Consider the following 24,996-nt stretch of genomic DNA (forward strand, 5'->3'; position numbering starts at 1 on the left):
CTCTCTCTCTCTCTCTCTCTCTCTCTCTCTCTCTCTCTCTCTCTCTCTCTTTTCCCCCTCTCTCCGCTATATCATCACACGCCACAAGCGTCACCGGTCTCCAATATATGCGGCGCTGGCGATAATAACATCATATCATGTCAGCGAACACGTTGATCGGCACACAAACGGAGCCCCGGTGCCGGCCGGTGGCCACACGGTCAGCCAGATTGTGTAGAGCCATGAACAAAATCAGAGTCCGGTGGTCGGCCCGCCTTAACGAGATGATATTTCCGTGGGAGTTGTGGTCCGCAGTGGTATAATTCGAGTCCGTGCTAGATGATAAGCTATGATGATTTCGGATATTTTTAATTTCAACCAGAACGTGGCGGAAATGATAAAATAAGATCCACTATCCAACGCCAAAAGAAGAACAAATCGAATCGGATAGTTATTATTTGTAACGATAAATCAATACACCATTTCAACCAAGGCACAGTAAAAGTCGTTCACTTGACGCTGCTCCTGAAACACTGACTTAATCGCCTTAGCAAGAGCCGTTCATAAGGATACAAAGGGAGTGGGACAGGACCATAATAACAGGCCACGGCTTTTCTCGGAACATACATTCGAACAACATCTATCCCCTGAATTACGTGATATGAACCAAAATGCTGATCACCATCATTCTAAGGACTTTTCTCACACCACAACATAAACATAATGCTCACGGATATACGGATTGCACATCGCACACGTCCCGTACGAATCGTTCGCTCTACTCCCTCCCTTTCTCTCCTCTCTCGCTCTTTCTCGCTCTCTATCACACCTTCCTCGCCTTCACTTTCACAGTCACGGGCCGGACGATGACGCCGACGCCGTCACCGGCCGCCGCGCCGCCCGACTCCCGGCGCGCGGCCCCGGCCCCAGCACGAGCCTGGTACTTGGCCCACAGCTTCTTCCCCATCTCCAGACACTTGCGCTGGTTGACGGCCAGCAGGACGGCCAGCAGCGTGAGCGGCAGGCCGAGCACGGGCCCGGCGCCCAGCTCGGCGTCCACGGGTCGCCGCTCGGCAGAGAACTGCAGCTCGATGTGTCGCGCGGCCGCGTCCGCCGTGAAGGCCACCTCGGCGGAGCGCACTGTGTGAGTCGCCGCGCTCAGCGAGCTCTCTAGTCGCGCCACGTACTGGCGGCCGTCGCGGGCCAGCGGCGCCGGCAGCACGACCAGCGGCGAGCCGGCCACCGGCTGGGAGATCAGCGGCGCCTCGGAGCCGGCCGCGCTCACCACCAGCCGCAGAGAGGAGAGGTGCTGCGGAGCGGACACCACGCGTACCGTGACGTCCATCTCGCCCAGACGACGGAACGCCACCAGACGGAACCCGGATACGTCACCGTCCGCCACCTGCACACGGAGACACCGCGGTTAGAGAGTCGGGTCATGTGGTCAGGTCACGGGATCAGGTTACCAGGTCAGGTCACGAGTCATTAGAGGGAAAACAAAACATCTCGGTCAGATTGCAGAATTGGGGAAAGTGATGTCAGGCTATTTAGACCACGTCTTGTAGAGTAATACAGAGTATAAGAAAAAAAAACAATTTCAGTGAGGAATATCGGCGCACACCTACAGAGAATATGACTATTGTGCAGAGGACCCCAGCATTCACAGAACGAAGCCCACAGGCCAGTGCAAATATCGCCCAACCGCAAGAGTCCACGGCCACAATGGTAAATCACACACAACATCTCGAGTGCCCAGCATCGCACATTGAACCCTGTTTGAGTCTGCCGGCGGGGCCATTATATCGCTGCAAAGACCAGTTACGGGCAATGATGACCGGGCAATGGCGGTGACCACGCGGCAGCTCAGATGGACCTCACCACCCCTCCAACCGGTGTGGCCTCACGATAGTCTAACATACAGCGGAAACAACCACACAAACATCGACAGACTCCGAGCACGCGTACACAACACGGACAGATTCACATCTGCAAAGATGAGTGCAATGTTTGTTTGTTTTGTTGGGTAAGGCCCTTTCGGTTGATGAGACTATTTCAGAGCCGGAATGATGATAGGAATTAGGGTGAAGCATTGGTCTGGGCGAGCACTCTGGTGTATCGCCGGGGCTGAGCCCGTCCAGAGGACAGGCCGACCAGCCCCCCCCCCCCCAAACACTCACTGCACCCCGCTACGGGCGTGCTCTTACGGATATTCCCGCATGGGATAAATTCTCCCGTCCAGCCCAGAACAGGGGGTTGAGGTGTGGAAAAGAACGGTTTGAAGGTCCTGAGGATGGAAATTACGGAACGGAATCGATGAGTGCATGCAACTTAGTCACTGATATATTCGTGTGAACAGGACAAGACCGAACTTACCCGAACCGTCTGCGAGTCTGGAATACCGCGGGAGAACTGCGTGTTTGTGTCCGTACCAGTCTTCATTCGGACCGTGTATTCACACTGCAACGGTAAAAACGGGCAGAATATGCATCACAAGAGTGCTAAATTACATAAATACGCGGAGGTATGGTAATGGGCGGTGAAAAAAAACGAATTGATATTGAGCGCGCTTCCTCCCTCCAAGTTCAGTGTTGACGTGTGCTGGGCTTTATGCCCAACCAGGAAACCAGCAAGCTAGTTACTTTAAACTTTCTGTGACCGATAGATTAGTTAAATCGACGGCGAATCTCCCGGTCCATTGGACGGCCGATCGTGTTGAAACGACGAACCCTTTTGAAACGAACCCATCTCCACTATTCAGCAGTGGCTTGCGGAATCAGACTCCAGCCGGTAGCGTTTAGCGAGAAAGCACGATAATTACTAATTCAAGGTTCTGAATGAGACCGCGTTCACAGAGTTTAACTCTGAATCAGTTGGTAGCACGGTGTCAATTAGTTGGAAGCGCAGGTTTCGTGAGCAAGTGGCTCTTCAGTGAAACACCAGGATGCCACGAGGCAACGCAGATGCATCCCTTACAGAGAATCCAGGAAATACTGTCGCAGCACATTACCTCGTTATTATTATGTTTCATCATTATCTGAACGAACCAATCGTCCTCACCCCAATGAAGGCGCAAAGACAAGCAACTGGCAAAATATGTAGAAACTGATTCCAAATGCTAGAATTCGCAGCAATACTCATTTCCAAAACAACATATAAAAACAAAGAACGTTTTAGATTCGCTATGATATTCATGCCTGAGAGCGTTCACTAAACACAGCTGAAAATATGCACCCAGGGGGAGGACGAAACCTTTCCTTTCTTGAGTACGCGTTGCCTCTCAAATAGCCACAGCGACAAAATCTAGAAAAAGTGGTATCTCCCTGACGCATTAAGTCCTTTTTTCAGCCCCGCCCGTCGCTCACCTGGGGCCGGAGTCCGCGGATGCGGAGCGCGCCGGTCGGCTCGCTGGTGGCCTCCTCCTGATGGTGGTCACACTGGGGACCAGCCACCGCCTCCACCACCACACCGGGCTCCGGATCACCGGTCAGTGTGGTGACACGGCCCACCAGGCTGTAAGCCACGCGCCGGCCACTGAGGGAGGGGGCGGGGGAGGTCAGTGACCCGACCCAACAGGCTGTAGGCTACCCGGCGGCCACTGTAGGAGAGGGGGAGGGGTCAGTGAGTAGTGACCTCACCGGTCAGCGTGGTGACCCGGCCCACCAGGCTGTAGGCCACGCGCCGGCCACTACGGGGGAGCTGGGAAGGTCAGGGACCTGACCCAACACTGGCTGTAGGCCTCTCTATGGCCACTGGGGGAGGAGGGATATGGATCAGTCTGGACTGGAGGCTATTCACGGGGGTGGGGGGTGGGGGTGGGGATAGCAATCCTTCACACCAGCCGAGGCCATCCACCAGCCACTGGAGATAGAGAGTTCAGTGACAGTAGTCCCTATACACCAGACTCCAGGTCAGTCTCCGCCCATGACTACCGCCATAATGCCACTCTCCTTTCAGCTCATCCCCCATCCAGCACGTCACCGCCGCCGAAGACGGCCACCTCCCGTGACTGATGGGCCGTACCCTCTGCCAAATGCACCCCAAATCAGCCCGCGGACGTAACGTATCGCCTGACCGGTCTGCGGGGGCCTCCCGTCAGGGTCTCATATTGAGCTGGGCGGCGGCAGTGATCGGCCCAGAGGAGGTACAGGGATCAATTACAACACATCTCGGTCCGCAGTAGCGGCGACTACACCCAGAATAGAGGCTGCCGAGTCAACGGGACGAGGCGGTCCGCCGCACTGTGTGTTTGGATGGCGCGGTGTGACGTATATGATTATTGGCGGCCGAAACGGAGTAGTCCAGGACTTATGGTGGCCTGGGTTGTACTGTGGTGGGGTTTTAGGGGCGTGCTAACAGCGGAATCATTGTGCATATACAGAGGCGGAGAAGTGCATTTAGTAAATTACAAAATACACCGACGTCAAATAGAGCAGAATTATTTAGGTTGTCGAACGCATTATATCGAGAAGATGGGGACGACGCATGGCGCGTATTCCCATCCATAGCCATGCGTTGGATATTGCCCAAGCACCGCCCGCCGGTTACCCCAATATTAAACTGGACAGCTTATGACAGACGGCGCCTGCGGTCTCGGAAACCGACGAGTGGGCGATCGCGCTATACTGTGCGGGGTTTCCATGTCAGAGACTGTCCCAGCGGCCGGCGGAGATTCGGTAAATCCGGCGGATCTAGCAGAGCCCACGAGTTAATACAAAGCCTGCCCTAGAGCTGGCAGATATTTCAGTACAGCCCCATGCTATATGTGGACAAACGCACAAGCATTGGTCCATTCTATTAGTATAGTCGTTGACTCTTCAAGATACGGCTAAGGCATCCGCGCCATAACTTGTACAACTGACCTATCGGCTGGTCCGGAATCCTGCTTAGACCCGGCGCTGACCCCGACTGGGACACTCACCTGACGGTGACCTCTAGCGTAGCTCCCTCGGCAATCTCGGCCATCTTGGAGGCGGGCGTGAACTCGTACTCCTTCATCATGGGCCGGATGAAGTACTGTCCGGGACTGAGCGACAGGAACACCTGACGACCGTCCTCGTCTGCGGCAACACCATCAGAGTGACGTCAGCGGCGTGTGACGTCAGAGGCGTGGATGACGTCACCGGAGGGTAGACGTGGGAGTGTAGACAGTAAGTTAATTAGCCTCGCCATGTGCTGACAGCGGGCAGACAGCCGGCGCTGGCTCATGATACGATAAAACACAAACAAATACATGTGTACGACAAACGTGAGCCCATGCTCAGAAAAGCTCAGCGCCCTTCCAGGAGCACGAAAGCATAAACCTTTATACTACAAACGCCTCGCGGAGACCTACTATGGACGTCAAACCCCTTGAGACCCCACTTTTTTGCGATAATTTTTAAATGCGTCAACTCTCGTTGACAATATTCTGGCAATGTGTGTTTCAGAACCTGCCGAAACTTTTATTGCTAAGGTATTTTGACGCCAAACGATTATTAAAGGTACTTCTCATTCACTCGTAATGTTAAATTTCACGGAACGAATCCGCTGTTTGGGTAGAGGCTACGCGCTCATGGGGCGGAGCCACGTAATGACGTCAGCGCTAAGCTCCGCCCTACCCCTCCGGCGCTCCTTGCCCGGCGACCGGTCACTCGCGTCTCTCGCTCCATTCAGGCTTGATGGTGGGCGGTAGCTGGTAGCGGTAGCGGGCGCTGGTAGATGGCATTTAGAGCAGATGGCGCTGGTGGCGGGGCTCGAGTGTGGCCGAGCGCAAGCCTCTGCCCGGGCCTGAATTGACCTTAACATTACGAGTGAATGAGAAGTACCTTCCATAATCGTTTGGCGTCAAAATACCTTAGTAATAAAAGTTTCGGCAGGTTCTGAAACATACATTGCCAGAATATTGTCAACGAAAGTTGACGCATTTAAAAATTATCGCAAAAAAGTGGGGCCTCAAGGGGTTTGACGTCCATAGTAGTAACTATCAGCAGCCACAATGCTTTGTGATACGCGTTATTCGGCAGGCTGACATTACGTACGTATAACACAATTAGCGGCGACCGATCAGCGACCGCGCCGCGAACCCGGACGTCAACCGCCCAGAGATAGCCCAATAATCCCTAACCGGTGGTCATTCGACTAATGCATCTGTCGTCAGCCGAACGCCCGTCATTTTGTGCGGCTGCCGCGGCGGCTGTGTCTCAATATGAGCCGCAGCGCAGCGCTCGAGGGTGACGGCCGGCCAGTATGTACAGATCGGAGTGACTTCCGCCGATCAGTCCGGCTGATATTGACCATCAAAGCCGATATACCGGGCGGGCAGATTCCAACATTGAAGTGGAGTTCAGTGGGCCGATTAAATCATCCTATCCGGTCTGGAAACTCTTCCGGAACATAACAGAAGAGAACAGGACAGAGCCATGTCATGCCAGGACAGACATACCCACACAACCCAGAGAGCCGCAGTGAAGACCGTGACATACTAACACGGAACAGGACCATGTCATGCCAGGACGGATATACGGAAGGACGTTCGCACAAAGCCCAAAAGCTGGTCCGAGGACCATACTAGGACAGACAGACGGTCCGGTCTCAGCGCCCACTGACCTGTGAGGCTGTTCCTGCGGTAGTCCTTCCCTCCCGACACGGAGAGCAGCACGCCGGGCAGCGGCCGGCCCGCCTCGTCCGTCACACGCAGTCGCAGCTCGGCCAGCTTCCGCGCCTCAAAGTGGCCCGGCTTGCCATCAGTCTTGGTCAGCACGTAACCCTCCTTTTCGGCGTCGACCTCGTACTGGCGGTCCGGAACTAACGGACCGATCTGGGGGAGAGGGGGAGGGGGAGGAGTCAGAGAGGTAGGTGGGTAGGTAGGTGGGTGTCGGCGTACTTCGCTCTGTTCGCCTGGTAGTCCAGTCGTCCAGAGGCACCACCCCCACGTGCAGGGGACGCCGATGGTGGCATCGGCGTCCCCTGCACGACGCCGATGCCACCATGAATGTCTCTGGTCGTCTGACCAGAGACATCTGGTCAGACGGGTCGGCGAGAGAGAGGGGACGACATGTGGCGGCGCGGGCGCGCTGATCCAGCTCCACTGCCTTGGCCGTGAGGAACGTATCAGGGCCCCGGCCGGCGCAGTGTGCAGCAGCCTGCGTGCCGAGCTTACCGCCATCAGGGAAGCACTGGCTGTGATAACCTCCCTACCTGAAGAAGACCGGGAGTCCGTCCGCGCAGTCCGCCTTTTAACCGACTCCAAGTCCGGCCTGCAGCAGCTCCAGAGGGGACCGGCCGCATCTGGGAGTGCCTACACACCCTCAGCGAGCGTGGCACCACCGTCACCTTCCAGTGGGTGCCGGGGCATGCTGGCCTGGACGGAAACGAACACGCCGACCAGCTGGCCGGTGAAGCGGCCGCTGCGGAGCAGCCGGACGTCCAAATCGACTTCGCCAGCGCCAGAAGCGCGATCGGGCGCCGGGTGGGGACGATGGTCGACGCGAGAACAAGAGCGTCCCACCCCCACCCGGCGCCCACACCGGGCCACAACGACCTGTCCCGCTGGGAGGCATGTACCCTCTCCCAGCTGCGGACGGGCGCGTCGCCGCTCACGCGGGACGTCGTCCACCGCCTAGGCCTGGCGGTGGACGCGGCTTGCCCTGCGTGCGGCGAGCCGGACAGCGCGGCCCACCTGCTGACCGACTGTCCGGCCTACGAGGCTGCGCGGCGCCGCCGCTGGGGACTCAACCCGAGCCTGGGGGACGTCCTCGGCGGACCGGCGCCGTTGGTGATTGAATTCATCCGGGCTGTCGGGCGGACCGACCCTCCGGTCGACCCGCCTGCGCCGTCGTCCCCCTAGGGGGGCGGCGGGTGAGGTGCAAAAGAAGAAGAAGAAGAAGAAGAGGAGTCAGAGAGCGCCGACATTTTGACTCCGCTGCCGCCGAGTCCCGCCGCCCCCAGCGCATGTCAGCGGCACCATGAACAATGCAGAGCGGTGAACGGTTCAGCCCGCTCGGCGATCGTTACATCTCACACCGACCGGCGCACGCGAAAACCGGCGGCGTCGAAGGCGGTGTTTGATTAATGAAGGCGCACTTTGGCGTGCCACGTCAGGCGCTGCCGTGGGGGGCGGTAGGCGGCAGAACTCCGGCGGGACGGAATTAACCCGGCCGGCGCGGGCGCTTACCGTAGGGTAAGAGCGGAGGCTGGGGTGGGAGGGGGTGGGAGGGGATAGTGGGAGCGCGTGGCTACAGAACCTTAATAAAGTAACCTAAGCAGTGAGCTGCAGGATGGAAAGGAGTTTGAGCAATGACGTGTAATTTGATTACGAGAGTAGAAACTAAATGCGTAACAACATTTTGCTGCCATTTTGAAGTGAATACTGTCAAACGCAGCCTGATCTCTTGTCACGATCGGCGTTTTTATTTCAGCTGAATATCGCATTGTTAGTTTCGCAACAACGTCCGAGAAGTGGCCTGAAGACTCTTTGGACCGTCTCCGTCCGTTGTAGCCGGTAATAATGGTGGTAGTCTGGCGACTCTCCTGTCTCGACCGGACAGCGAACACTCGAAATAATGGCACAAAGTCTCAGTTGTTAATTGCTATTGTTATTTAATTTCTAATTGAGAACACCGAATGATTCAACATAGGTGCCTATACATTATGATAGCTCCACTAATGCCACTGTCTCTATCGGATTAAAACCCCACAATTTACTGTATCATCCAGGGACACCCCTCGCCCCCGTGTCACGTGCCGGAACGCAGACCGGCCGCCCGCTGACCTGATAGGCGCCTTTGTCGTCGGTGATGGCAGTGACGGGCTCCATGTCGGCGGCAGAGACGGTGATCCGCGCGCCGGCCAGCGACGGCGAGATGCGACCTGACAGGGAGAGTACGGGGTTAGAGACGGGAATAATTTACAGGATTTCATACTGCACGACACAGGGTTACATGAAAGACTGTCAAAAGGCAAATACAATAAATAATTCAGCTATCGATCACGCAGGAGTTCTCGAAAGATATAAGAAACCCGATGGATGAGTTCAATTCAAATCCTTGTCCGGCGCTCACCATCCCCCAGCACACCCTTATCCCATTACTTGCTCCATTCCTAGCCTGACCGGCTGACCGCCCACTCACCGCTGATGAACGTTCCTTTCCTGGCCTGGAAGGTGACCGCCTCGTCCGCGCAGTCCTCCCCCGCCGTCAGCTGACGGTACGTCGGCGTGAACAGCATCGTATCCGACTGCGGCTGGAAGGTCATCACCTGCCCGGGCCGGGCCTGCACGGAGAACCGGTGCACCTTCCCGCCGTCCTCAGCTCGAGTCTCCAGCTCCGTCACCTCAGTCTCCACGGTGAGCCGCACGCGGACGTCTTTAGTGGCCTCCCGGCAGCTCACAGAGCCGGAGACGCGGTGGGTGACGGCGCGCAGCTCGAGCGGAGCGGCCGAGGTCGTGTCGGCGCGCAGGGCCGGCTCCTGAAACTGGTGGCAGCCGCGCGGCTCCACCTGGTACACGCCGGCGGCAGGCACGCAGAGCGTGTTGGACCCGGCGGTCAGTGTGGCATAGTCCGCGGCCGGCGCGGTGGAGCCGGCTGAGGCCAGTCGGAACAGTATCTCGGTGGAGTGAGAGGTGATGAGTGTGAGACGGTAGCCGGACTGGATCAGCTGGAGGCCCGTGACGTCCGCGGCGGATACCGTCACCGGCACCGAGGAGGCCGCCCAGCACCACTCGTCCTGGGGGAGGGGTCGGGGAAGGTCAGACCCGACAGAGGCGGCACGGAGGAGGCCGCCCAGCACCACTCGTCCTGGGGGAGGGGGGGGGGAGAGCGTCAGATCAGAGTTCAGACCAGACAGGGGAGGCGCGACAAACTGCAGGAGCCGAGGCAAATTAGCCCTCGCGCTTATTATAGGGGGGGGGGGAGACGGATGGACCATCTCATTTTTTTTCGCGAATAACTCGTGAAAAAAGGGGCCGATCGCGGAGAAACTTTTAGTAGTCATCGAGTTATCAATTAATTTTACACATATCCTGAAAATTTCATGACCCTGACCCCAAAGACCTATGACCTGTTTTTTTTTTTCATACAGGATCAAAAGATCGTTAGAATGAGATGCAGGAATAATGCTATGCGATGTCATGAAATGAGATGCCCTGTGGTAGTGCATGCAGTCCATGCAATACGACAGAGTTCAACCAAATCCACCCAGCACGGCCGGCCGTGCGGCTTCCTCACAATCCCACGTCCCCAGCTGCAAACAATAATCCGAGATTGAACGATCGGAAACTTCGGTACGGGCCATGGGACCCGCCGCGTCACGTCCGATCCCGCTGAAACTGGGCACAATAAGGGAAACTCGCAGACATGTTCCAGCGGCGGCCCGCTCAATGTTGTATGGCCAATCGCTTCGGCGATCGCCAGAACGGGCGGCCGGCCCGGACAGCGCGGAGAGCCCGGAGCGAGACGGTGGGTAAGGGGAGGGAGCCGGGGCGGTGGGGGACGGCCGTGAGGTCTGCTGGGGGCCTGGGGCATGCACAAACTGAGATGGATAGCAGACACGGATGCCTCCAGCAGCGACGAACAAAGACCGGGGATAGGTGACCAGGGGGAAGTTACGGGAAGGTGGCTCGAGAGAAGAGCTCAACCCACTAGATATTGCTGATGCTATTGCAAAGGAAAGCTGACCAGAAAATTAAGAGCCAATATCTTTTCGTAGACGCCGGTTACAAAGTTAAGATACGAAATGAGATGCTATGTAAACCCGAATAACTTCCAAATACAGATATCAGACCAAGCTGGGCTAGAACAGCGATCAAACCGTCTCGCAAACTACAGGTGGCAAAATCTGGACCCGAGGACCCGGTCCAAAGAACCAGTCTGGACCCATTTGGGTCCAGACCGGTTCCTGGAAATTTTATGACGGGTCCAACCGGGTCCTACCATAAACTACACATCTTGCACACTACACATTATTGCAAAATATGAAGTGAATGTGCCTTTGCACACAGTAGCTCACGAGTATTCCCAGTGGGAAATAGGCTGTTTTACATGATGCAACTAATGATACCTACAACTAGTTTGTATTGATTGACTTTTGGGGAACGGGTTCAACTGGTTCCGATTCCAACTAATACCGGGTCCAACTGGTTCCAGAAATGTCCAGACGGGTCTGGTTCGAGTCTGGTTCCCAACATTTTCATCTTTTGCCACCTCTATCGCAAACCATGCCGCCTAACCTATTCCATCACAACGAACCGATCCACCTCGAGACGCCACTGACCTTGGTGACGGTGACTTCATACTGTCCAGGCAGGACGCCGTCGAAGGCGAACCGTCCGTCGGCGACGGCGGTGGCGGCGCGCGGCAGCAGTCCCTCGGCACTGAGCGTCAGCTGGAGGCCGGCGCACGACTCCAGGCAGCGCACGGTGCCAGAGACACGCGCCCGGAACGGCGAGAAGGCGACCCCCGAGACGGGCGCCGACACGGCCAGCTCCTGCTGCGCAGAGCCGAAACTGGACGCAGCGGGGGAGAGGCACGTCAGACACGAAAAATAAATCGGGAGGGAAAGGAGCAGATAAGTCGCAAAGCACAACGAATGGTAATGGGCAACTAGTAGCGACTTCACTCTTTTGTTTGGACATATTCAGTGCCCTGATATTCATAACACATTATGCCATGCAGTGTAATCCCAACTTAACAGTCCAGATACGTGACTGTGACCTACAACTCTCCTCGTTACAACCCAACTCTCCTACAATAACAACTCCTCGTTTCTTTCCTCCAACTGTCCTCACCTGAGTCCCCGTTTCCTCTCGTCCTCGGAGACGACCACTCTAAGTCGGTAGGTGGCTGGACGGAGGAAGGTGCAGAACGCGCCGTCCGCAGCCGTCACAGCCGTGTACGCCGTCTCTGAGCCGGCCACCTTAAACTCCACAGACCTGAAAGTAAAGGTGAGGGAGTGATGTCATTGTTTGTTTATTAGTGTTTACGGGTGCGTCGACTGCGGTGGTCATTTTGCACCCATAACGCTGTACTGGTAAAGCGGATATGTGAACAGAGAACTGACGAACGCTAGAACTACTTGAGATACGTTATACTAGTAAAACGAGTATATCACAGGAAAACTGATGGATTGAATGTAAGAAAAGATGCTGCCGGATAAAACCCAGGGCGACTCGTCACCCAACAGGTGGCGGATGGTGGTGCCTGGGGCAATGCGGCCGAGTCAGCGTGTCCGGTTTGGTTCGAGGTGCGGTCAGTGCAGATACATAGCCATGCTCGACAAAACATCACAACCACAGATTAAAGCATTTCGATTCTCGCATTGAACAGGATGACTCGATTGTACGTTGACATGATAATGCACGTCTGCCTCAGCTGAGCGTATCGCGCGGACATGGAGCACCTACCTGGGTCCGGCGGAGACGCCGTCGGGCAGATTGGAGAGATCCACCTTGCCGCAGACCTGGAACGCGGCGGCCACGAGGTCGGGCAGCTGGGGCGCCGACGGGCTGACCGTCACCGTGCGGCTCTCAAACTGGACGGACTCTGTGAGCAATGATGCATCAGAGGCTCTCAAACTGAACGGACTCTGTGGGTGGGGACTGCAATCAGCGGTGGCTCTCAATCTGGACGGAGTCTGCGGCGGGGCGCGGGCGAGGATACCACAGTGACGCTCAAACTGAACAGACTTTGTAAATGGAGATAATCATCTTCAGAGACCAAAACGCTCAATGATTAACCGTGTTAGGTATAGCTTTGGATGGAGGATGATTCACTAGTTGCTCTTGTTTGTTAGGGTTTAGAGGGTACATATTTCAACGGCAATGGACCAGCTCATGGAATCTAACCGTGACTCTGGAAGTAGATAGCAAAGTAAAGACATACACATCACATCAATTGGGCACCCATATAACACCAATCATTACAATAGGAGCCATCCCACCTTTACACATCAAACAAATAATCCTATCGTTGAATTTCCATTCGCAAACATGACCTCATTCACCACCCTTCCTCTCTCTAGCCTCCCATCCTCTCCTCGGCGGCACCGGACCATCAGAGAGCCGCCCTACGTACCGGCCTCGGCGGAGAGCCGGAACTGTCCGCTGTTGGCGCCCTCGATCGTGTACGACCCGTCCTTTTCAGTCACCACGCTGCGGGAGTCCAGCCGTACGGTGGCGCCACCTAGTCCGACCTTCTTCCCTCCGGCGACAGATGTCAGCACCCGTCCGCTGATGGTGTACCCCGCCACCTGTAGACCGGGACAATGGGGAGGGGGAGGGGCACAGGTGAGAGTTTATTAGGGAGAGGCACGTCAGGTGTGCGCGATAAATGCGGGAGCATGAGTGTTGGGCAATGATCGGCAGCGATCCTACGGCTCGATTGACAGAACTGGTCCACAACTGTCACAGTGAGTGCCATTTACTTGCGACAAATACAAAATAACGGGCACTGATCGGCCTGAATTAATGGTCGAAATAATAATTCTGATGCACTATGGAATCTGGGAGCGTCATGCCGCTGCCCATGGCACGGCATGGTGTCTCAGAAACAACACAGTAGTGGGCCCGAGCAATAAGATTCCCCATTCAAGTGGCGGACGTCTGCCGTATCCCCGAACTCCCGCAGGGCGGCCCTGGAGCTGCCAATCACCGTGTCATCGACGGGAGTTGGCTCCGCTCGGCCGTGAGGAGCGTCAGAGGACACCCACCTGGAACGGTTCGCCGATGGCAGCACTGTCCTGCGCCACGCGGACCTCGACCTCGGTAGGACGCACGTCGAACCGAGTTCGAGCGCCGGCGTAGAACGGCACCACCACGTACCTGTAGGGGAGGTGGGTAATGGGTATAATGTTAGACATGTGAATTACACCCAGCACCACAGCACGTAACTGAGTACAAGAGAGCAATACCATTTAAATGGTATCAACTTCAATCAACATGCAGGACATAGGTGCTTGAACGTACAGACATATCGGACGTTAAAATATCAATAACTGACGAGTGCTTTTACATTACCGGAGCACCACCGACCAGATACCTACAAAACATCGCATATGTTACCACCATAGCCTGACATACCTCTATCTTATTCTGACGTCGGTTTACGACATGCCAGGGTTCAGCTCCCTTTCCCTCCCCCACTCACTCTCCGCTCGGCACCACGGGGAAGACGAAGCGTCCCTGAGCGTCCGACACCACCCTGCAGAGCGCCGGCGGCAGGCCCGACCGGGCCGTGTAGCCCGCTGCAGGCGAGACCTCACAGCCCGTCAGGGGCGCCGCCTCCGTCCGCCGGCCGTGCAGCACGAACGTGACGTCAGACACCGGCTCGGAGCCACTCACAACCTGGGGAGGGGCACGACGGGTGACGTCAGAGACAGGACAGGAGCCGGTCACAACCTGGGGAGGGGCACGGGTCGGGGTGACGTCAGAAAAGTGTATCGATGACGCCCATAACTTATCAAAAACACACTTTAACACATGGCCAAATAAACCCATCAGTTCAGTTTAACTTTCAACAAAAGTGAAATCACAATGTAACCCATTCAAAAACAAAGCATGGCAAGTCAACAACAGTGATCTGAGGAGAGTCTGACAGCATGCCGCTCCCACCGGTCCGCACCTTTCCGGAGACGTCGAACCCGGCCACGGCCAGCTGCGTCCCCACGTCTCCATTGTCACCTCTCACGGAGACCTGGGTCCGGTGGCGCGCCAGCTTCCAGGCAGGGTGGCTGGCCGTCACCTGGCGTCAGAGGTCGTATGTCAGAGCTGTAGGAAACCACTGGGTGGGGTAGTTAGTAGAACCAGGTGTGCATGGGAGAAACAGATATCACCTACCTAAGTGCAAACTTTTGTAATGCGACAAGACCATCACAAAATGATAATAGCAATGTACCCTACTTTATTCTCACGCCTGTGATATTTTATGCATCGGTAAACCTAATAAATACTCCACTTCATCTTCAATTTCACATACAGTCTCGATAACAGCGCTTCGACGCGTCAAACAATCCCCCTCGTCCGGTCACCCAATGTCGGAACACTATTGGCAGTGGGACGCACCTCGTAATCGCCAGCCGGCACGGGACTGAAGGTGAACCGTCCGGCCGGTCCGGTGGTGACCTGCGTCTTGAGCCGGTCCCGGTCCGAGGTCGAGGTCAGGGTCACAGTGACTCCGGCCGGACCCTCGGTGGAGCCCAGGCTGATGACCTGACGGACAGACACCATGGTCAGTCATACTTGGGGTGGGCAAGGGCTGTCAAACAGGGCATGGGGTAGTGAAAAGCTATAGGTAAGTACCAACAAAGGCATGTTCACATGCTTAGTGGTAGATATGTCCACATGAGTCAGTTATAATTTAAGTGAATGAGCAAAGCAGAAAAGCATGGTGTTCAAACTGGCAGACAACAGCAGCAGCTTCTATATTATATTAGAGTTTTACATACCTGTCCTGTGACTCCAAACCCTTGGAAGGTGAAGTCAACATCCTGTCCCTGAGAGCACATGTCTGTCTCGCCGTCCACGCTGAGGGCCACCTCTGATGGCTCAAAACTCCAGCCATCGGGAGGTGCCAGCTGCAGCAGGGGTTAGGGGTCAGTGCCAGCGGCCAAGTCACAGGTCATTTGGAGGTGAGAAGGTGGGCCAGAAGGCTGCCAATATCATTCCAGCAATAATAGGAAACTGATGTTCCTATCTTTCAAGACTTGTGCTATGAGTATGGCCCCAGATGCTGCCAAAAAATCCATCTGAACATTTCATATGAATTTATAAAGCAGCTTTGTGAACTCACCTTGATGACGTAGTCACCCTTATCATAGATGGGCATGAAGTAGTACCCATTATTGGGTGCGCAATCTGTCTGATACTTCAGGCTACCTTGTTTTGTGTATCTGAAATGCAGCATTTGTTCATCAACTCACATTTGTGCTACTAACTAGCTTCATATAACAATTAAAATCCCGAGGAACAATAATGCATCTGACCCTTACAATTATTTTAAATGTTTCAAGTTTAATATGATTTTCTATGGTTGTTATGTGCACATGAGTTTGAAATGGTCTGAGCTAGGATTTATTGAGAATCCACTTTGAATATTACCATAAAATTGCCTTCAAAGACGAATGCGCCACGAAATGACTTGCAATGAGCAAGCATAATACTTACAATTTCACCTGAACCTTGGAATATTCAATGTCAACAGAGCTTCTGACGAATCCACCACATCCCAGGATACCATCTGAATAGCATTTGGCTATAAAACAACATAAAATTATGAATATTAGTGGGATATGCCTCAGCGACCCCATCGCCGAGTTCGTCATCTTGCCGGGTGCATTTGGCAGCACTATTTCAGCCATTCTGCAGTTTGTACTTCCATATCCGAACTTCCTCTGTGCATAGGAACAAACGGAAATTCAATGCTATGCCGTTCGATCGTCAAATGATTTCTAATATAAATCATATATATATAAAATTATTATGAAAATAAATATAAGCAAATTATCAACTTAATTCACTTCAAGAGTAACATTGTGTTGCAATGTGTTTCATGGAAATTCATGCCTAAAGCAAATGAAGAGAAACCTTTGCTGCTAGGTGGCGCTGTATAGTAGCTTTGTATGATACAGGTGGCGCTAAGTGCACACACCTTGCACACAGAACTGCACAGAACCACTCAACTGAGCACTGATTGGAGCCAGCGACTGCAGCGACTGATGTGGTTCTTCGATGGAAATGTGATGTATGCAGTTTTTTCGTTCTATCATTCGTTAGCACACTTTATTAGAGAAATTGGCGTTTAGCCTTCGTAGAATTAATAAAAAAGACATTCAAAATACCACCATTTTGTGACCACCAAAATACGGGTTTGATAATTGACGCTGCAATGACATGACCGCCTACCTACCACCAGCACAGATCACACAGGTTGCAGGTATAAAGTAGGTATATTTATTTGATGGCTTTCATTGAAAAGGTTCGATACAGAAGACACAAAATTATACAAATATATACTAATTCACAAAGCACAATTCATATAAAAATTAAAAACATCGACACATCTACAATATACACTTGAGAAATCATTTATCCATCACAACAGTAAGGAAAATACTTGCCATTCTCGCTCACTTTAGCGCTAGCCTGCAGCGCTTATGTACAAAACGTTGAAACCTCTACGTAAATCGTCGCTACACGGTCGGCTCGGTCCGCTGAGTCGATTCCAGAACAGTCGCAGAGTTATTTCTGCATCGAGTTACTCAACGCACAATCATACTCGATCCTCTCACACACTCTGTCAGCATGAAGGCTCACCGCCAAACTCACTAACATCACTAATACTGCCACACCGGTGGGCGCGGCTGAGGTTGGTTGGTGAATCGGCCACCAGGCGTCACCACTTGCATCTCAATGCAACCACTGAGCTCGTGCTCGGTATAAAACATCCCCCGATAAAAATTGTGCCCGACACGGCCGCTCTAGAGCTGCGGTTTTGTCATATCCATCACGGACATTCCGGTGCCGTGTTTGCCGCTGCCAATCGGGGAAGTCGTGACACCGAGCCGACGGCAGGTGGCACGTCACTCGTTCTGACCGCAGCTGGCGCTCACAGGAACCCACTAATGAACACCTTCTGGAAGTCGGGCACACTGCGCGAGTGGTGGCGGTACACCTCGCCATTGTCCAGATACGAGTAGGGCGTCAGCGCCATCGCCTGGTTGAGCGCCTCCACGGAGACGATCTCGGCGCGCTGCAGCCGGTGCTCGGCGCGCGGGCCGCTCAGCGCCAGCAGACTGTGACCCTGCCGGTGGACGATCGCCGAGCGCACCGGCGCGTCGCGGGACCGGCGGCGCGGCGCCGACTTCTTGTAGCGCATGGCGCGCTGGGCGGTGGCGCGGGGACTGGCGCGCTGCCGCGGCGAGCCGTCCCCGGCCGGCGCTCGGCCGCCGCTCAGGTCTGTCTCACTGACACACGGCACGCCGTAGCAGGACATGCGTCCGGCCGCGGCCGGCGGGCGCTCCTCCGCCACTCCCGCCACGTCCAGGTCGTTCATGGACAGCGCCAGTTTGCGTTTGAGCGAGCTGGCGGCGGCTGCGCGCGGCCGGTTCAGGCTGGGCCGCGGCGGCGGCGCCGGGGGGCCCTGGGGCGCCGGCGGAGGGCACCCCTCGACCCGGATCGTCACACCGGTGGCCGTGGAGCAGATGCTCATCTGGTCGGCCCTCGCCGGCTGCTCAGGTGTCTCTCTCCTGCTCTCCGTTTTCCCGCCGAAGCGTTTCGATCCGCGGAACTCGAAGTCGTCGTTGGCGATGGTGGTGGCGGAGTTACACCGCTCGGGACTGCGTCGGCCCGTGCTGAGGGTGGCGTAGATCGGCTCGTCGCCCGGCGGCAGACACTTGATGATGCTGTCCAGACTGGCCGCCTTGGTGATGGGGTCCGAGTAGAGCGGCTCGGAGCGCGTGTCAGCGGCCGGCGCCGACCGACTCGGGTCGTACAGCGTCGGCAGGAAGCGCGGCGCCTTGTTGGCCGGCTCGCCGAGCATGCCGACACCCATCTTCAGGCTGCGAGACCGACCTGCGGGCAGCGGCATGGGTTATCAGGTAGGTTAGAGGAGGGTTTAGAGGCTAGAATGACACCATTATGACTCAAAGATCGATCTTTGGGCAGCAGAGATCTACTCGCACTACAACCATCTGCGAGTGCCCGGTAGGTACATGATCTGCAGTAAAAATGCCATCCAATATACATACATCCGCAGACCAAATAGCGGTAAGATACAAACAGCAACATTCGCACAGCCTTGACAAGAGGACTCGCCCTTTCGCACAGTCGTTGCTAAGCACCTAGAAATGACGTTTGGCCAAACAAGCACTGGGTTAACAGCATTTAATAAATCACAAATTAACTAACAATTCGTTTCCATTACGAAATAAAATTGGCCTCATCACCATTATGGCACCAATTTTAGCGACATTACACATTGCCCAACCACACAGTGATCATAAATTAGCCACAATTTGCCCCATCCTCCGTTCGCACAACCCGCCGCACCTGCATGCAGTGATGTGCCGTCCTGCAGAGAAAACAGAGAGCCGTTCGTGATGGGAAACTTGGCCTCGGCTGTCTGCGCCGGGTCATTTCCGCGTCCGCGAAACGGAGGACCTGCCACTCCTGAAACGGAACAGGGAGAGAGAAAACTCAGCGGCCAGCTCGCCCACACATGGCAGGCGACACGGAAAATGAACGATGAGCACACCGTACGCAAGGAGGAGAGGGAGACATGAGGCGTGAGTGATGGAGAGACTCGTGTAGAGAATGAGACAACGTCTGCGCTGAGAGTGAGACAAAATTACTAATGAGTTACGCTAGCCTCAGACGTGATCTCCGCATGACCGTCTCGAGCAAGCTATCAAATAAACGCCAGCAGTTACGACGAGGACTAGCATCAGGTCAGCCTGCTATTTTTATTGTCACGTTTTCCGATCCATGACTTGGCTTCTACCATCAGTCCATTCCCCGTCACGCTCTAGCCCTATTCCTGGCGGGCTCCGCCGGGACAAGAAACTGGCGGGGGGGGGGGCGATTCGGCCCCCCTCTGAGATCTCGAGAACGAAGCAAGATAGCGACAAACGGTAAACGGCATCGGATACGCACGGTCAAGATCTACAATTTTTACTAAGGTCATTTTCAGGTCAGGTCAAAGATGACGTCACAGGGGTCGAAAAAGTCAAAATGGCGGCGCTAGATATGGAGAGTTTTTCTCGAATAACTTTCGAATTAGTCAAGATAGGAACAAACTAAGGGCATCATCGTGATCCTCTCGTCAATCCGCATCGAATGATATATATGTTGACCTCGCAAGGTCAAGGTCAAAGGTTGACCTCAGGTCACGTGACCTCGAGGTCATCATGTATATCATTCGATGCGTCTTGACGAGCTGAACACAATGAGACCATCCACGCGTCTGTATCTTGTTCCTGTACGGAGTTATTGGCCAAAAACCTTTGGTGACCTTTGATGACGTCACATGACCTCACAGCTGCCCAACAGCAAAACAGACCTCAAGGTAGTGAAGGTTGATCGTATATGAAGTCATGTATGGTATATGGGGCCATTCCGACCCGTTTTAGTGGTAAAAACAGGGAGTTGATTTTTCCACCATTGACTTATAATGGGGAGGTCGCGAAACTGACCTGACCTTAGGTCACCGATATCAAAATTCCGAGATATACAAATTGCACATACTGGTACCCTAACTAAAGCCTGAAGAGAAGAAATTGATCGGTCAAAAACTCTAGCTCTGGCGTGATTGCAAACTTTTCTGAGGTAGGGTCACCAAACCGCCTCTGGTGACCTGACCTGAGGTCAGATCAACTCAAAATTTTCAGACATGTTGCGTAGAAGCCTTTTAGGAAAAGTCAGAAAATTTGAGCTTCCTAGCTCAACGCGTTTGGGAGAAATAACCAAAAAACCTCAGGGGGGGCTCCTGAGGCCCCCCGCCAGGAATAGGGCTAGGCGGCGGAACGGGGAGGGCACCGGGGCACCGTGCCCCCCTTTGATTTTGGCATATTAACATTAGCCCTATGGGCGTTGCATGGAAAGAATGGGACCAAAGTCGGCAGTGCCCCCCCCCCCCCTTAATTGAAGGTGTTCCGCCGCAGTGGTCACGCTCATCCCAGTCGTCCACAGACTGGGACGCGCTACTGTTGACAGACGACATGTCAGCCCTCAGCCACTGAGAATGGCACGCACACCACACGCCTTCGCCTCTAAACATGACAAACGGCCGTTACCCGCGGCCTTGGACTGGGTCAGAGCTGCGCCGCGGAATTATAATCGAGTGTATCGTATAGGGGGGAGCTCAGGGGACCCGGAGAGGCCCGGCGCGGCGACGGGTGTGAGCGGCGAGCGTCGGTGACAGCTGAGAGGTGTCAATGGAGATGGATGGGCCGCTGTCAGTGGCGGAACGTCGGCTGATGGATAGACGAACACCATGAGACGGAGCGAGGTGTGTGTGTGTGTGTGTGTGAAATAGGTGGAGGTAAATGCTGGGGTGGGGTGTGTGATTGGTGGTGAAGCTGGTGTTTGTTTGGGCATCAGGCGGCATTTCTTTCAAAGCTATTATAGTAGGTAGGTATTATTTATTAGTAATGGTTGCACTACGTTGGCTGAATGCCCCGCAGTAATTTACACGAATTTGTGACATAGCAACAGGAATACCTACATAAAATTGTAAGACGTAAAAATTAAAATTTTATGTGCGGATGGACTCTGGAAAAGGAGTTAACTACACCTTATATGTAGTGTAGTCATAGTGAGACACCCTGAAGTTAAAGTGAAGTTGGCTTTAAAAAATCAATTTGTTGCATTCATCAAAATAAGTCATGTAAAACTGTGCCTGGCATGAACTTTGCGTAATGTTCTGCAAGACTCATGCCTAACACATCTTTCAAAAAAACGGCCAGTATTTCCATTCACTCGATTTCAGCTCGCTATAGTTGCGGCATAAAGCTGATACAATTTCCATCAGCTTTGTGCCGCAACTAAAAGTGAAGCACCCTCATGCTTCGCTTTTTACCTATCGGTGAATCGCCTGCAAGCCCTATGCAAGATGTAGGTGGTAAAGCTTGCATACATTAGCCATCAATCGACTTTACGAAATTCACATCACTAAAGGTAGGTATCTATCATGCCGACGAAATCTAAAGTTTTCGGCACGCAATCCTACCGTTCACTGTTCGCTAATTTGTTTTAATCGGCAATCGGTATGCCATCAGCGGTTACAGACACGCAACGGCTGATATTTGAGCCCGGCAACAGTCCCTGTTTGACATCCAGGTGCGTCTGCACCGACAGTCTCGCTGATTTAATGTCGAACAATCAGCGTTTATGGGTCGGCCACTCCTCAGTTGTGACATGAGGACATGACTTACACTGAGCGGGAATTTTAGCAACGCATCGTGTTGGGTAACGTAACGAATAAAAGAGCAGTATCTGAATACGAAATGCGTCGATGAGTGAACATTACACTTCGCGTGTGAGGCAACCGCTGGTCATCTAATACCTACTGACTGATGCCTTGCACTAAATCGTAGATATAATGCACTCAAGGGCAATACATCACATCACAATGCGAGAACGTGTTAATAGTTTTGTGATTTTCTTTGCCCAACAGGCAACGTGCAAGCACTAAACCACTCATGCAAGTCGCAAGACATGAAATGGTGGCCTAAAAGAGCAATGAACACATTAACACGTCCTCTGACAAGAGTAAGTAACAATACAACGACAAATATATTTAGGTGTGAGGCAAAGATCCACTACGCATACCGAAAGAATTAAGCCACGTAATCGGTTAATGCAGAATTTTGGTTAAGGCCGCAATGCTGCAAACTAAGTCATCGTTGAAGGTGCACTGGTCCAGGTCACTGTCAGATGAACGGTATCAAGACGGCTCAGCTTCCAAACAAACCAATATGTAATTACGCGAATGAAGCATGAGGAGAAAGAGGGAATGGAGAGAGGGAGAAAGCGAGGGGGAGAGAGAGAGAGAGAGAGAGAGAGAGAGAGAGAGAGAGAGAGAGAGAGAGAGAGAGAGAGAGAGAGAGAGAAGAGAGAAAGAGAGAAAGAGAGAAAGAGAGAAAGAGAGAGAGAGAGAGAGAGAGAGAGAGAGAGAGAGAGAGAGAGAGAGAGAGAGAGAGAGGAGAGAGAGAGAGAGAGAGAGAGAGAGAGAGAGAGAGAGAGAGAGAGAGAGAGAGAGAGAGAGAGAGAGAGAGAGAGAGAGAGAGAGAGAGAGAGAGAGAGAGAGAGGACAGAGACGCGATGTGCATCCTGTGTAACTGCAGTCATCGGTCCGGGGCGATTATCCTGTGATCAGGCTCGCCATTGCTGCGGATGGAGCCGTGATGGCGAGCGCCAAATTTACTACGCAAAGTTACGAGCGTGTGAGCATCGTAAAGCGTGATGTTTTGCGGCAAAAAAAGAGAAGGGCGGTGTATCTATGTCAAGCATGTATAGGCGTTCGATAAAGTGATCGCTTCTTATTTCTCGGCCTCTAATTACGGAGGAATCTTCAATTATACCTCCCTGTAATCTGCCAAGGTCAATAGGACATAAATGAAACGTATCATCGACTCTGAGTCGATGTGAACGACTTAGGCGCACCTACACCAATAAGCAATTCTTTGCAGACAGCTCAAGCTGATTGTCTCCTGTCTGTTTCCGAAATGTCACTGAAAAAGCAGGTGTTTGGTAAGCTGGAGATCTTAGTCTCCGCATGCAACATTTCACGTTGCATGATTCCATATGCCCATTTCTACCCGCCCTGCATGCAGCTCGTGAAGAAAGCGTGTTTGTCGGAGTAAAACTGCGTCAAACGATTTACGTCAGGCACGCTGAGTTCCAAGTAGCTGGTCTGTTTCAGGGGCCTCCAACCGAAAACATTACATGATAAAGGTAGCAGCTACGGCTGGAAATTCAAACACAATGCCTACTGCAACATGTGTGCCAACTTAGGCAACCGTCTGGTATATGCGGGCTTGAGAAACGTCCACAGTTCAGACTTCAGAGAATGCAAAAGTGAAAATACAGATGCGTTCAGGCATTTCAATATGGCATAACACAGAATGGCTGAAACTGGAAAGGCAACAATAGTGCACTTGTGCGCAAGGGTGTTCCAATGCATTGCACTTTACCCTTATTACTAACGTAATGGATGGAAGGAAATGCAAGCGAACATTCAGTAAAGCGCACGGACCAGTTTGAAGCTAAGCAGCTATAGGGGATCATATTTTCATCAGGCTTTCCTCGGTTGTGCCCATGTGGTCCTTCCTTCTGACCGCATTTTTCTTCTGTTTATCGTCTGTTCTCTCCTTTTTTAGTCATCCATGACGCGACCAGCATGCGAGTCCCGACATCCAATCTCTCCATCTCCCCTCCGTCTCCCTGTTTCCGTCTCCCGCTGTCTAGCTCCCATCTTGCGATTCCCGCCTTCCGTGTTCGATCACGCCCGCTCACGAAGGCGGCTGGGGGCAGTCCCGACCCCCCCCCCCCCCTGACCCGACACATGCGCCCATTGTGCTCGAGAGGAACGCCACTTCGCGTTCCGAGGGCACTCCATCTCAGGGAGGCAGCTCGTCAGGGTGCGACCTAACGCAGAAACAGAGGACACACAGAGACTGAGGGTCAGAGGAGAGGAGGAGGGTGAGAGAGAGGGAGGATAACAAGACAGAGGGAGGGAGATGAGACAGAGGGAGCGGTAACGAGGTGGAGTCGGAAGCGGAGAAGATGATATGCGACGCTTCCTCGAGCTTTAATGAGAGCCACTTGGGTGGGTAGGAGATGGAGAATGGAGAGGAAGAGAACCTAATGATCAGGTAAATGAGCAGGCGGAGGAGAAACTGAAATACCGAGGAAGGCTAGGTAAACAAAACTGAGGGAAATGACAACGTGGTCTCTGAGAAAGGATAATGACGCTGTGGTATCCGAGAAGGCTACGGGATACCGATCAGGAGAATGGACTTCTTGCATCCATTCTGGAGACGGCATGAACAGGATCGGGAAAAGGCAAGACCGGAAATACATATGGACCGAGGAATTGAAATGACATCGGGTAACGTAGATAATGACTAATGTGGACGGATAAGACTCCGACGTAAATAATAACTTAAACACCTTATTATTAATGCTCGACTCCGGAATTCAGAATGGCAAAATAAATGCTTCATATCCATCTTTATTTTTGTATATAGGTCTCAGCCATCCTGAGGTGCCTACTGAGAGAGTGTTTGGGGACAATTTGGGCCGCGGCTCCTCTCCGGCTTGGCCTAGGGGCGGGTCACATCGTTAGCGAACTGGGCCACAGGCCGCACCCGTCATCATTCTCAGACTAAGGGTCATTACTGAAGTCTGGGTCGCATCTGAGTATGTGTTCATTTGCCGAAATTTTGCCGGCGGTTACCTACAAATGGAGTGGACAATGTTTGCATGGCGTGCACACTTTAACTAAAAGTATTCGAAATACTGATCGGACACAGTGAGATAGGACGACATAC

At 53.5% G+C, this 24,996-nt stretch overlaps 2 protein-coding genes across 2 annotated transcripts in view; both read right to left on the reverse strand.

Moving 5' to 3' along the window:
- Nucleotides 1-417: 417 nt before the first annotated feature.
- LOC122374507 (nodal modulator 1-like) lies at nucleotides 418-16,285 on the reverse strand. Its single transcript, XM_043353302.1, has 18 exons — nucleotides 16,112-16,285; nucleotides 15,738-15,837; nucleotides 15,394-15,522; nucleotides 15,011-15,157; nucleotides 14,571-14,690; nucleotides 14,097-14,293; nucleotides 13,660-13,771; nucleotides 13,026-13,200; nucleotides 12,356-12,494; nucleotides 11,741-11,884; nucleotides 11,227-11,458; nucleotides 9,087-9,681; nucleotides 8,729-8,826; nucleotides 6,565-6,775; nucleotides 4,898-5,036; nucleotides 3,342-3,510; nucleotides 2,353-2,436; nucleotides 418-1,381 (listed from the first exon to the last, which is right to left on the reverse strand). Exons 1-18 carry the CDS (start codon nucleotides 16,267-16,269, stop codon nucleotides 803-805), a joined length of 3,528 nt encoding a protein of 1,175 aa, XP_043209237.1. The 5' UTR covers nucleotides 16,270-16,285; the 3' UTR covers nucleotides 418-802.
- A 589-nt stretch (nucleotides 16,286-16,874) lies between these two features.
- The window catches only part of LOC122374511, a 68,438-nt gene continuing 60,316 nt past the window's right edge, over nucleotides 16,875-24,996 (reverse strand). Inside the window, exons 4-5 of the mRNA XM_043353305.1 lie at nucleotides 18,995-19,114; nucleotides 16,875-18,517 (exon numbers count right to left, since the gene is read on the reverse strand). Of these exons, the coding sequence (XP_043209240.1) occupies nucleotides 17,553-18,517; nucleotides 18,995-19,114 (1,085 nt within the window). The 3' untranslated portion in view covers nucleotides 16,875-17,552. The remainder of the gene's footprint in view (nucleotides 18,518-18,994; nucleotides 19,115-24,996) is intronic.

The sequence above is a fragment of the Amphibalanus amphitrite genome, unplaced genomic scaffold (assembly GCF_019059575.1).
Source record: "Amphibalanus amphitrite isolate SeventyFive unplaced genomic scaffold, NRLGWU_Aamphi_draft 001665F_arrow, whole genome shotgun sequence".
Lineage (NCBI taxonomy): Eukaryota > Metazoa > Arthropoda > Thecostraca > Balanomorpha > Balanidae > Amphibalanus > Amphibalanus amphitrite.

Bases quoted from the DNA above. Each gene is read 5' to 3' on its own strand.
- LOC122374507 (XM_043353302.1), bottom strand. From the start codon at position 16,269: ATGACGAACTCGGCGATGGGGTCGCTGAGGCATATCCCACTAATATTC. The intron at 13,201-13,659 runs GTGGGTGTCCTC...CCCGGTCTACAG, and splicing joins CCATCGGCGAACCGTTCCAG to GTGGCGGGGTACACCATCAG. The intron at 12,495-13,025 runs GTACGTAGGGCG...CATTGCTCACAG, and splicing joins CCGGCTCTCCGCCGAGGCCG to AGTCCGTCCAGTTTGAGAGC.